This window comes from Bufo bufo, chromosome 10, assembly GCF_905171765.1.
Source record: "Bufo bufo chromosome 10, aBufBuf1.1, whole genome shotgun sequence".
Lineage (NCBI taxonomy): Eukaryota > Metazoa > Chordata > Amphibia > Anura > Bufonidae > Bufo > Bufo bufo.
Genome location: NC_053398.1, coordinates 85877441 through 85890967, shown reverse-complemented (window position 1 = coordinate 85890967; position 13527 = coordinate 85877441). Strand labels below are relative to the sequence as shown.

Here is a 13527-nt window from a genome sequence, read left to right as displayed (position 1 = left end):
GGTACAGAGAAGGTAATCACTTGAATAACACCATGGGCTGGCTCTATTTTGGCAGGTTCAAATTATCTTATAACTAGTATGCAATGATATCTGCAGCTGTCAACAGCTGAGAAGCCACATGCAAGGGCTCAAGAACCATATATGTCTGCTCATCTAGTGAAAAATACCTACATTGTATGCCTAATCATGTGATTTTGATATATTGTACTGTATGTCTATAGAAATATTCTGAGAGTAACACATTGAGTATAGTTTAAGAAAGAAAGAAATAATCCTGGAATGTTAACAAAAAAAGCTTTTATTTTTTTAAAGAAAATGTTGAACTTTGTTCCATTAATTGGAAGCAACAATCTGGTCCACCCAGTTACGGAGCTCAGTCACACGGGCATAGACCCCTGGAGAAGATGTTGAGCATGTACTGCTTCCCCAAGATACAATACCAACCAGGGTCCAAGCACCATTTCTTTGGCACACAAGGGGTCCACCAGAATCACCCTGTATTTGGAAAATAAAATAGCATAACATTGATTTGTTGCTTTTGGTAAGGGTTCCATTATTGAAATATAACAATCACTTCACATTTATGTGAAGGAATACATTTTTACTGAAATATTTTTCATCTCCTTAAACTTTCATCCTCAACTTAAATGGGTGGTTCGGCCCCTGAAAAAAAATGGAGCTGGCCAGGGATGAGAGTAAAAAAAAAAAGAAAGAAAAAAAACTCACACACACATATGCTCTGATGGTCATGGTTCCAAGTGCCCACATGTCAACACCACTAGCCAATCAATAGGCTCAAAGGTCAAGTGCCGTACCTGCAAAAGCCAGGCACTGATTTATTGGCAGCAGTAATGTACAACTCCATTGAAGGGGTTTTCCGGGATAGGTCATCAGTATCTGATTGGTGGGGTTCTGACACCTGGGACCCCAGCCGATCAGATGTTTGAGAAGGCAGCAGCCCTCGCAGTAGCACTGCAGCCTTTTCTCAGCAAACCAAGCACAGTGACGTACATTGCATAGTACTGCAGCTTAGCCCCATTCACTTTAATGGGGCTGAGCTGTGCCTAGGCCATGTAACTGATGAACATGATCATATAGACCTGGAGAGTGAAGAGCTCAATTCAGTTTTATCGCATAGTGAACACTGACGAAACAAAACCCATAAAACTATGACGGAATTGTGTTTATTTTTTGTCCAATTCCACCCCATTTGGAATTTGTTCCAGCTTCCTACTACATTTTATGCAATATTAAATGGTGACATTAGAAAGTGTAACTTGTAGCCCTCATACGGTTATTAAATGGAAAAATAAAAAAGTTATGGCTCCAGAAAGACTCCAGAAAGACAGGGAGAATAAAACGAAAACGCAAAAACAGAAAATTGCTGCATCAGGAAGAGGTTAAAGGCTATGGACATTTTTGTACTGATTTTTATTTTATTTTCTCATTTGCTTCCTAAATTCAAAATTAAGGAACTTTGTAAATAGTTTTCATTCCAATGCCAAATGAATGTTTGCTGCTGTAGATTCTATGCAACTCCTAAACATTGCTAGCTGTGCTGCTTTTGAGATAGATCAGACAGCACACTGCCCTGGCTATGCCAGCTGCCTCTATTTTATTCCTCTCCCCACTCACAGTAGCCTATTGTTGGAGAAACCAGCAGTAAAGATGAGAAGGTTCCTAGGAGATTAGAGTATTAATAAGGAGCAACAAGTATCATCAGAGGTCTCAGGAAGAGCAGAGCACATAGGCTGTTCTATTTCAGAGTATAGATATTGAGGAGAGCACGCATGTGACAGCCTTCAGGATGGAATGTGAATTACAAACAGTAAGATGCATTATTAGATGAAATAGGGTAGCACCCATTGCATACTATGCAGAGTAAAGGAAGGGGTGAGTCACAAACTCCTCAGCATGCATATATGTCTGTCAGCACAGTAGAGAGTAGATCCCTCATGGGCTGCAGGAAAAAGCAGCATAGTGAAAAACCTATCATAATAAATGAGAGCTAGTGAAGACAGCAGCTCCTGGGAACTGCAGAACTCAGTAGATTTCAGCAGATGCAGTATTGGGAAGGCAACAAATGAAAAAGATATGGAACAGCAGATTAAAAACTGCACATATGGGAGCGTGAAAGTGAATGAACAAATGCAATTGCAAATTGCAACCACAAACTTTTTAAACTCAATCTTTTGGCTGGGCTTGCTGTACTAAGTGGGCTTCTGAATAAGTGGAGTTTAAAGAACCAGAGTTTAAGACAAGGCGCAAGAAACTAAGGTTTGATAGATTTTCCTTGTGTGTTGGCTTGATTCTAGCAATTTATCCAATTACAGCAGACAGGGGTCTAAATCTAAACTTATATATACTGTTTTCTTTCTTTACTGTTCATCTCTATTTAAACATGTGCTCCATGGACAATGCTACCCAAGTGTGTGTCTTGTGCAATGTATGCATGCCTTGAAGAGCCATTTGAGGGTGAATACATTTGCACTAGATGCAAGCCTGTTGCATATTTGGAAGCCCAGATCTTCTATCTAATTAGGCAGCTTGCAATACTTAGTGGCATTGCATACCTGGAGAGAGGTTTAGACCTCACTGTGCAGGCACTGACTGGGGTCAGTAAAATGGAGGTGGGTGGAGGAGGGCAAGATCAGGACTATGGGGTCAGTAGTTGGGTAAATGTAGGAAGAAGGGGTAAAAATGCCAGTGAGGCTAGTCTTGAGCTGGAACACCCTAGTAAATATGCTTGTTTGGCTCATATTATGGATGAAAGCCCAGGGCCAGCAACCCTGCAGCAGGGCATTTCTCCTAGCAATCACGAAAATGATCACTGCACGAAAGATGGGAAAAGGAGTGCAGCAAAGGTCAGACAGATGCTGGTGTTAGGGGATTCTATTATTAGGCGGACAGGGTCATCTGTCAGCAAGACCGTGAATGCCGAACAGTGTGTAGTCTTCCAGGTGCTGGGGTTCGGCATATTGTGGATCGGATTGAAAGATTGCTAGGTGGGTCTGGAGAACATCCGGTGGTCATGGTACACATTGGCAACAATGACAAAGTCAGGTTTTAAACTAGGATCTGGGGTGAGGGAGGGTGGTCATACTAATAAGGAGGTAGATAGTGTAGATAGAGAGTGGGATATAGGAGGGGAAAGTGGGGATTTAGTCAGGGCTGGGGTTAGAGAGGAAAGTATGGAGAAGACTTGGCAGAACTGTACATCAATGAAAAATTGTCATGGGTAATGGGGAGGGGATAGCACCAAATGACACACAGAAGAAATAGACCGGAGTCTAGGCCTCAAAGCTAAGGGAGAGGGATGTGACCTCCCAGGAATCCCTAGACCTCTCCCTGACTCCTGCCAGTATGAGTAGACCCTGAAGGTGGAAATACTCATACACCGTAACCTAGGCCCTGAAGACCCTGTAAGTCCCTAGGAATGGTGGCAAGGAATGAGACTACTGGTTCCTCCCCAGATGAAGAAACCAGCGTCTCCCTTAGGCCTAGACAACAACACACACAGGCGAACAACAAAATGCAAGACAAAATGCACTTAGCTTAAAGCTGAATAGAGGAGCGGGAGATCCAAAGTAACACACACCAGCTCAACCAACTCAAGCAGGAAATATCAACCGCAAGGTAAGCAGTGTGAGTCAGAACTAAATAGCCTCAGTAATGACCATCAGCTGTACCAGACAAGAGGTGTGGTCATTACCAAACACAACACTGAAAGGAGAAAACAGAGAGACTGTCAGATACCCTCACGTGCTGCCAGTCTCTCTGATCTTCTCACCTCTGTCACGGGAGGGACCGTGACAAAAATAGAGCTTCTGATAACATGGACCTATTACATATAAACATCAACCAAGGTACCCAAAAAATTCCAGATATTTACCTGTAAGGTAATAGTAATTTAAAATGTATTTTTACAAATGCCAAAAGTCTAGCTAGCTTTATGGGGAGGCTATGGTTCTAGAGGAACATATAGATGTAGTTGGTGTGGCTGAGACATTGTTGGACTGTTCACATTACTAGGCTGTTAATATTTAGTGTTTTACACTATTTAGGAAAGACAGAATCAATAGAAAATGCGGTGGCATGTGCCTATATGTAAGGAGTGATTTGAAGGAGAGTGTGAAAGAGGCAACTGTGGGTAAGAATGATGAGGATGTTGAAACCTTATGGCTAGAATTACAAAGAGATATAAACAGAATTTTTTTTTTAATTGGTGTAATCTATAGACCCCCTAACATCACAGAGCAGATAGAGGTTCAACTGTATAACCTAATAGAGCGGGCTGCACAGGCTGGTACAGTGGTCATAATGGGAGATTTTAACTTCCCAGAGATGACTGGGGTCATGTTTCTGCCTCAACTGCAAAGGGGAGAAGATTCCTCAACTTGCTGCTGGACCATTTTATGGGCCAGTCTGTAGAAGATCATACTAGGGGCAATGCTCTGTTGGATCTGCTAATTTATAATAATGCAGAGCTTGTTGGCAATGTTACTGTTCGAGAAAGACTAGGTAATAGTGACCACAATATAATTATATTCCCCCTGAACTATAAGAAGCAAACTTTGGCTGGTAGAGCAAAACACTGAATTTTAAATAGGCCAATTTCCCCAGGTTGAGAGCAGCACTTCAGGGCATAGACTGGGACCAGCTACTGTCACACTGAGGATAAATGGGAGAGCTTTAAATCCACATTGAGTAATTGCACAAAAAATGTATTCCTTTCGGTAACAAGTATAAACGGCTAAAATTAAAGCCCCATGACTTACAGTAAGTGCATTTAAAAAATAAGGGCATTTAAATAAGGGCATTTAAAGAATACAAATCTGAGGGGTCAGCTGTAGCCTTTGACGTTTATAAAGGGTTTAATAAAATTTGTAAAGAGGAGGTGAAATCTGCAAAAATACAAACAAACAAGTGGCAAAAGAGAGCAAAACAAACCACCAAAAATGAATAACTGCTAAAAAAAAAACAAGGTCTGCGCAGGTAGGTCTCCTAAATAATAGTAAAGGAGGTTTAGTCACTAAAGATAAGGGAAAGGCAGAGTTATTAAATGTTTTTTTTAGCTCTGTATATGAGATTGAGAAGCAGCTCTCATTGCATGAACACTGTGTAATTTAAGTTCAAGACTGTTATTTTGTTGTTTAGCCACAAGATGTCGCCGTTTCCCAGTCACAGCTCACTGCTTGGATTACCATATGCATAAGAGGTGTGGTAAACAAGCTGCAGGGAAGCAGGAAGTCGTCGCCATTTTGAGAGCAGACAAGTAGACACAGTGCAAAGTGAATCTATCGACATCCCAGTGTGAGAGCCCTCTTTTGCTACTGGAACTGCAGTCAAGGGAAGCAGATCTCGACCAACGCCTGGATCCTGTACTGAAGGAGGATTTCTGCTGCAGGTATCGCTGGTGGGAACTGAGGAACGAAGCAGCGACGCCATTGTGCCGCACACAATTGTTCAGTTCGTAGTCATCAGCGGAGACAAAGTAGACCCGGGTCGGTAACACAGACCGTGCACGCAGCTTGTTCTAGTATTGGTGCCTGGAAGATTAAAGACTGTGCTTGAGCCTGTAGCTAGTTAGTTAGGGTTACTGTGTACGGCTGGCCGCTAGGATTGTGGACTATTCGCCATAAGGATTTACTAATTATAAGTCATTGTCCTCACTGGAGATCACAAACCAATTTCACCATAAATTTCATCTGGTTCAGTGTTGATCGGGAGTAATACCGGCATGTGCCACAAAACGAGTTGTGGGGAAGGGTTAAGGAATTAACATATAGTTCAGTAGGATTGTAAGCTTTAGTGCTGCACCGCGGGCTAACCCGCACCTCGCATCCCACACAATTGTTCCCGGCTTTAGTGTAATAACAGGTATGGCGAGGCAGTGGCATTTGTGCCCGCCATAGGCAAAATTATAGTAATTGTGTTTCCCAGCAAACATCAGGGGGCGCCGTACTTTGCAGCACAAGGGTCTCAGCCCCGGCTGAGTGTATGTAAATTTACTTTCTGCTCTTTGCATGTGGGGGTTATGCTTGATATCACTCTTCAGTAAAGTAAAGTTTGTTTTGCAAGAGCTGGTGTCGGAGTTGCTTTCTTCCTTTTGTAACTTCACTGTATCCTGGGGAGCCCACCCCAGTACACGGTTTACATGTATATACAAAAGAAGAGAAAGGAGCTGATATCTGTGGTGCTGGGGCTGTTAGTACATCCAGTAATATTCTCAATTGGCTAACTGTAGATATGGTCCAAGATAAGTTAAATAAGGTAAATGTGAACAATAGTGATGAGCGGCAGGGGCAATATTCAAATTTGCTATATTTTGCTAATATTTGGGCGAATATTCGTAATAAATTAGTGAATTCGAGAATTATCGATTATTTTCTTGATATTGAAAATCGGCAATGTAATATTCGCTCAATACAGGCGCGGGTCACTTTTGCTAAATTTTTCAAGCTACTAGAAGTTTCCTGAGACTAGATAAAATGGTTGGCACGGCAGAAAATTACAATACATAGCTTTATATGCAGATAGAGTGCTCCAGTATATTTGCAATTACGCAAATTGGCAATTAAAAATGCGCATAGTTTTGCGCAATACGTGCAACTTCACATTTTAGCAGGTCTGAGTAGATATTACTAATTGGTGCACTAAGTATTGTTGTGACATCACAGCACTATGTCTGTATGGACAGAAGAACCTATCACACTACCTAACACCCTGCACTGGAACCTATCAACTACACTATATCAGGATCTAACCTACACTGACTATCTCCCACTAACTGTCATGCCCCACTCTGACGATGTGCGGAGGTCGGCCAGGATAGCAGCACGAGTTTAGTGTTTGTTTTGGAGCCGTGCTGGATCCGCCTCTCATCAAGTGCACTGGGTGGGGTCATTAGTTTAAATAGTATACCAGCCCATTGCTCTGGGCGGATTATACTAATCATTGTGGTCTTGGAAGCTAGGAAGGAAGGTTGGCTGTCTGCTCCAGCTCAGGAAGATAAGTGTTATTTCAAGTTTGGTTGTTTTGTGTCATCTATCCCATCCAGGTTCTGTGCGAGCAGGCTGCTCCCATTTCCCTACTTCACCATCTCAGGGAATTCAGGGTTTTGTCAGCCCAGGCACGGGGACACCTCATACCTAACTTAAAGGTCTGTAGGTGGGCTGAGCAGTGCAGGGAAAGAGGTTAGGGATTAGTTAGGAGGTGATCCTTCCCCTGTCTCTCGCCCAGAGCCTGGTTGGTGCGTTATCTATTAGACTGTGCACGCCCGCCGTGACATTATAATCCGCCATACTGTGACTGCCATCACTCAGCGCTTTTGTGATGGCGTCAGTTGATGCACTGGTTGACCGCATGCAGTGTTTATCCCTAGAGGTTGCGGATCTGCGTAGTTCGGTCACACAGTGTCAAGAGGGTTCTGGCATCAGGTACAGGTCAAATTGGTGGGGAGCCTAAAGTCGCTCTTCCCGAGAAATTTACAGGGGGTACGGATGATTTATTCTGCTTTAAAGAGTCATGCAATTTGTACTTTCGACTGCGTCCATTTTCGTCAGGTAATGAAGATCAGAGGGTTGGTATCATCATGTCTTTGCTTAAAGGGGACGCGCAATCCTGGGCTTTTTCTCTGCCGCGCGGTTCTCTGGCTCTCCGGTCGGTGAAGGAATTTTTCAAAGCCCTGGGATTGATTTACGATGTCCCAGATCGGGTCTCGATGGCAGAATCGAGATTGTGTAACTTACTACAGGGTAAACATACTGCAGAGGGTTACTGCACAGAGTTTAGGAGGTGGGCTACTGAGTCGGGGTGGAACGACCCCGCGTTAGGTAGTCAGTTTTGTCAGGGGTTATCTGAAAGGTTGAAGGATGCCCTGGCTTTTCATGAGTACCCGGATACTTTAGAGAATGCAATATCTTTGGCTATACGGTTGGATAGACGTATCAGAGAGAGGTGTCAGGGTCCCTCCGTGCAGGGGATCCCTCCTGCGTGTGGTTTTGTTTCTCCTACTGCCCAGGGTGATATTACTCATAACTCTGGGGTAGGGGAGGAATCCATGCAGTTAGGTCAGATATCTTGCCATTCTGATAGTAGAGACTTTGTGCACTTTTCTAATCTATTTTACTATTGTGGAAAGAGGGGTCATTTTGTTTTTTCTTGACTTTATGTTAAATCACAGGTGGAAGAGAAAAAGAAAAAAGAAAAAAAAAACTTCCCTCACACTTGGTAGTATGAATGGTGTGGTGGAGCAGACAGGTATGCAAGCTCCCTGCAGTTCCCGTTTTCTCCTTTCAGCTAGAGTCACAAAATGTGTTTGTTGATGTATTCCTTGATTGTGGTGCTGGGGTAAACCTAATTGACTTTCTTTTTCTTCAAGGCCTGGGACTAAAGTACTTGCACGTTAGAGAACGAGATTCGTGTTTTTGCAATTGATTCTTCCCCTCTTTCTAAAAGGAGCCTTACTCACATTGTTCATGGTATTCACTTAAGGGTGGGTGATTCACATGCTGAAATTATTTCTTGTTTTGTCATGAAGGATTTGCCAGCTCCTATAGTTTTGGGGTTGCCATGGTTAACTAGATATAACCCAATTATAGACTGGCAAGCGAAACAAATCATTGGTTGGAGCGAGTTTTGTTCGGATAATTGTCTTGGCACATCTATCTCTGGTGTGTCCATTACGGCTTTACCTCAGTATCTCTCGGATTTTGCGGATGTCTTTTCGGAGGGTGGGGCTCAGGAATTGCCCCCTCATCGAGACTATGATTGTCCTGTTAATCTCATTCCGGGGGCTAAGTTGCCAAAGTCTCGGCTTTACAACTTCTCTCAACCCGAAAGAGAGGTCATGCGAAAGTATGTCGCCGAGAGTTTGGCAAAGGGTCATATTAGACCATCTAAGTCTCTAGTGGCAGTAGGTTTGTTCTTTGTGAAGAAAAAAGATGGATCACTGAGACAGTGTTTGGATTTCCGGGAATTGAACTGTATTACAGTCTGGGATCCATATCCCCTGCCTTTGATCACCGATCTTTTTGATCAGATTGCTGGAGCCAAGGTGTTCTCCAAGTTGGATTTGAGAGGAGCCTACAATCTGATCAGGATCAAGGAGGGGGATGAGTGGAAAACGGCCTTCAATACGCACGAGGGTCATTTTGAGAACCTGGTGATGCCTTTTGGGTTGACGAACGCGCCAGCAGTATTTCAGCGATTCGTCAATGACATTTTTCATCATTTGGTGGGGAGGTTCGTAGTAGTTTACCTGGATGACATTTTGATTTATTCTCCTGTTCTGAAGACCCATCAGGATCATGTGAGACAGGTTTTGACGATCCTTCGGGAGAATAAGTTATATGCCAAATTGGAGAAATGTTTGTTTGCGGTGCAAGAGCTTCCGTTCTTGGGATACATGCTTTCTGATTCCGGTTTTCATATGGACCCCGAAAAGGTCCGGGCAGTTCTGGAGTGGGACCGACCAGAGAATCAGAAAGCTTTGATGCGGTTCTTGGGGTTTACGAATTATTATAGAAAATTTATTTCGAATTATTCTACCCTAGTAAAACCTCTTACTGATATGACCAAGAAGGGCGCCGATGTCTCTGTCTGGTCGGATGAGGCATTGCAGGCCTTTTCGGCTGTTAAGGAGCGTTCTGCGTCTGCTCCCATTCTGGTGCAGCCGGATGTGTCTCAGCCATTCGTAGTGGAGGTTGATGCATCAGAGGTGGGGGTTGGGGCGGTGCTGTCAAAGGGTTCATCTCCTGGCAAGTGGGTCCCATGTGCCTTCTTCTCCAAGAAGCTCTCAGTCGCCGAGAGGAATTATGATGTTGAAAATAGAGAGTTGTTGGCTATCAAGTTGGCCTTTGAGGAATTGCGTCACTGGTTAGAGGGGGCGTCTCACCCCGTTACGGTGTATACTGACCATAAGAATTTGGCTTGCTTGCTAGTGTGTTGCTAAGCTCAGACAAAGACATTGCAGCCTTCTCATTGGCCCACAAACAAGAAGCAGGGAAGGATCATGTGCTCAAGTGAAAAAAAATCTTGAATATTCGCAAATACGAATATATAGCACTATATTCTAAATATTTGCAAATTCTCGAAGTGGCGATATTCGTGACTGAAATTCGCTATACGAATATTTGCGCCCAACACTAGTGAACAAGGCACCGGGTCCAGATGGATTACACCCAAGAGTTCTTAAAGAGCTGAGTTCAGTCATTGCTGTGCCCTTGTTTATAATTTTTAAAGATTCTCTAGGTACTGATACAATGACAAGTTATTTGCGCAAGGCAAATGTGGTGCCCATATTCAAAAAAGGATGTAGGTCCTCTACAGGTTATTTAACTTCTGTTTTGGGAAAAATGTTTTAAGGACTCTTAAGGGACTATATACAGGAGTATGTGACTGTAAATAATATCATAAGTGATAACCAACATGGGTTTACCAAGGACAGAAGTTGTCAGACTAACCTGATTTGTTTTTATGAGGAGGTGAGTAGTAGCCTGGACAGAGGGGCGGCTGTGGATGTAGTGTTTCTGGATTTTGCAAAGGCTTTTGATACTGTCCCTCATAGACGTTTAATAGGTAAAATAAGGTCTATAGGCTTGAAAAGTATAGTTTGTAATTGGATTGAAAATTGGCTGAAGGACCAGAGAGGTCCAGAGAGTTGTGGTCAATGATTCCTATTCAGAATGGTCCCGGGTTATAAGTGGTGTACCCCAAGGTTCAGTGCTGGGTCTTCTGTTATTAAATGTATTTATTAATAATATCGAAGATGGGATTAATAGCACCATTTCTATTTTTGCAGATGACACTAGACTAAGCTATGTAGTAAAGTGCAGTCTATGGAAGATGTCCATAAACTGTAAGCTGAGTTGAACACTCTGAATGATTGGGCATCAACTTGGCAAATGAGGTTCAATGTGGATAAATGTAAAGTTATGCTTGGTAATAATAATCTCTGTGCTTAATATGTCCTAGAGGATGTAACACTGGGAGAGTCACTTACAGAGAAGGATTTGGGAGTCCTTGTAGATTGTAGATTAAATAACATACAATGTCAATCAGCTACTTCTAAGGCCACCAGGATATTGTCATGCATTAAGCGAGGCATGGACTCGTGGGACAGGGATGTAATATGTGTTGGTGCGGCCTCATCTGGAATATGCATTTCAGTTCTGGGCACCAATCCATAGAAAGGATGCTCTGCAGCTGGAAAAAGTACATAGAAGAGCAACTAAACTGAAAAGGGGCATGGAGGGTCTTCGTTATGAAGAAAGATTAAAAGAATTAAGTTTATTTAGTCTTGACAAGAGACGTCTAAGCGGGACATGATTAACTTATACAAATATATAAATGGGCCATACAAAAAATACAGTGAAAAACTGTTCCATATAAAATGCCCTCAAAAGACAAGGGGGCACTGACTCCAAGTGGATAAGAAAAAGTTCAGTCTCCAGAAGCATCAAAGCTTCTTTACTGTAAGAACTGTGGATCTGTGGAATAGACGTCCTCAGGACGTGGTCACAGCAGGAACAGTGGACAGTTTTAAAACGGGTTTAGATGAATTCTTAAAAGTAAATGACATTAATGCTTATGAAAAATGTGTAGAAATCTGAGTCTCACTTCCTTCTGGGATTCATGTCCCCACCTATCCCACCCTTCCCTTGGTTGAACTTGATGGACTTATGTTTTTTTTCAATTGTATTAACTGTGTAACAATGTAACTATGTAAAGTAACCACTGACATACTTGTATTTAAAAATTATATATATATTTTCATGTCTGAGACATCTATAGTGTAAGAAATACAGGTTTTTTGAATAAAAAATGCCGTGTTTAAGATTATATTTTTTATGATATATTTATTTTGGGCGAAAAAAGGGAGACTCATGTATATGACTGCATGTCTGAATGTATTGCACCAGTTTCATTGTTTTACTGGGGTTCTCACATCACAAGTTCTATCCATATTGGATATCTCTTACAGAGATAAACTGTAATTAATTTATTAAAGGGATTTTCGAGGACTCCTATATTGATGACCTATCCTAAGGATCGGTCATCAATATGTGATTGGTGGAGGTTCAACAACGGACATCTTCGCCGATCAGCTGTTTGGAGAGATCAAGGTTCTGTGGTTAGTGCTGCAGCCTTTTCACAGCATACCAAGCATTGCACAATCCATTTTATAGTGGCAGTGCTTGGTATTGCAGCTCAGGCCCATTCACTTGAATAGGACTGAGCTGTAACTAGGCCATATGACCAATGAACATGGTCTGGCATAAGAAGATTCAAACAGCTGATCCACAGGTGTCTCGGGAGTCGGATGCCTACCAATCATGTATGGCTTACTTATCCTGAGGATAGGAAATCAATATAGAACACCAGCAAAGCCCCTTTAATATCACACATTTAAGACAAATGGTGAATTAAAACGCTTCCATTTGTGGAAAATGTGTCCTTAAACTGTCTTTCCGCACATGTATGTTACTCTCTCCTTCTGTACCAGTTTGTAACTTGTCTTGTTTATGATTAGTGCAATTGTCTGTATTATGTATGTATACCTCTTCCCATATGTACAGCGCTATGGAATGAATGGCACTTTAATAATAAATAATAATAATAATGTTTTGACAATGTACACATTCTTCATTTAGCAGGGTAGTTCAGTCTCTGGACATTGATGACCTATCCTCAGGGTAGGTCATGCATATCAAATTGGTGGGTGTCCAGTATCCTGCAGCCTGTGCTTCCAGCTGCATTAAAAATGCTTGTTCCAGACCTGAAAGCTGCACGGTATAGCTACTGAGTAATGAGGGGAGTTGGACCCACACCAATTGGATATTGATGATCTATCCTGAAGATAGATTAAAGATATCATGAGAATGGAAACCCCTTTTAGAAATATTTTAAAATCAACCTTGTTTCTTTTCACAAGACCCTTTTGACCTCCAGTACCATTTAAAGAGAAATTTTAGTGTTTTTTAAAATATTCTGTGTGTTGTACAGGACTGTGAATGTGTGTTTTCCATCCTCATCGCCATAGCTTAAAAAGGATAAATCCATCTGATAATACAAACCATGCAGGAAGATGACCCAGCAGCTCCAGCGCAGACCATGACATCACTGATGTTGGTACCCCAGTAGGTTTTACATTGTTCATTAGACAACACAGGCAGGGCTGTCTGCTGCAATTTGCTAGGGGTGGTAAGGGCTGTTCAAAAATAAAGAATTCAGTATGTAAACAATTTATGTTTTGTTTGATCAATTAATGAAATCTGAGCATTTATAAAACATGCATCATTACGTTTTAAGCATTGATTTAACATTAAAAGGGTATCTTAATAAAAATGTTGGATTCATGGGGATTTTTATAGTCTAACCTGGTGAGAAAAAAATAAATTAAAGACTTTGTGGTGATTCAAAGACTAGCTCCTACTGTGATCCTATGTTCACCTATTTCCTATTTGCTGTGTATACATGTAAACGTGTGTCACATCCATGCTGAAATCTTTAGTGAGTGGGTGT

The 13527-nt window shown here is 42.0% G+C and overlaps 1 protein-coding gene across 1 annotated transcript in view; it reads right to left on the bottom strand.

The window, feature by feature from the left end:
* Positions 1-333: 333 nt before the first annotated feature.
* Positions 334-13527, bottom strand: part of LOC120980060 (chymotrypsin B-like) — a 36198-nt gene continuing 23004 nt past the window's right edge. The window contains exons 6-7 of the mRNA XM_040408927.1: positions 13080-13213; positions 334-495 (exon numbers count right to left, since the gene is read on the bottom strand). Coding sequence (XP_040264861.1) covers positions 334-495; positions 13080-13213 — 296 coding nt within the window. The remainder of the gene's footprint in view (positions 496-13079; positions 13214-13527) is intronic.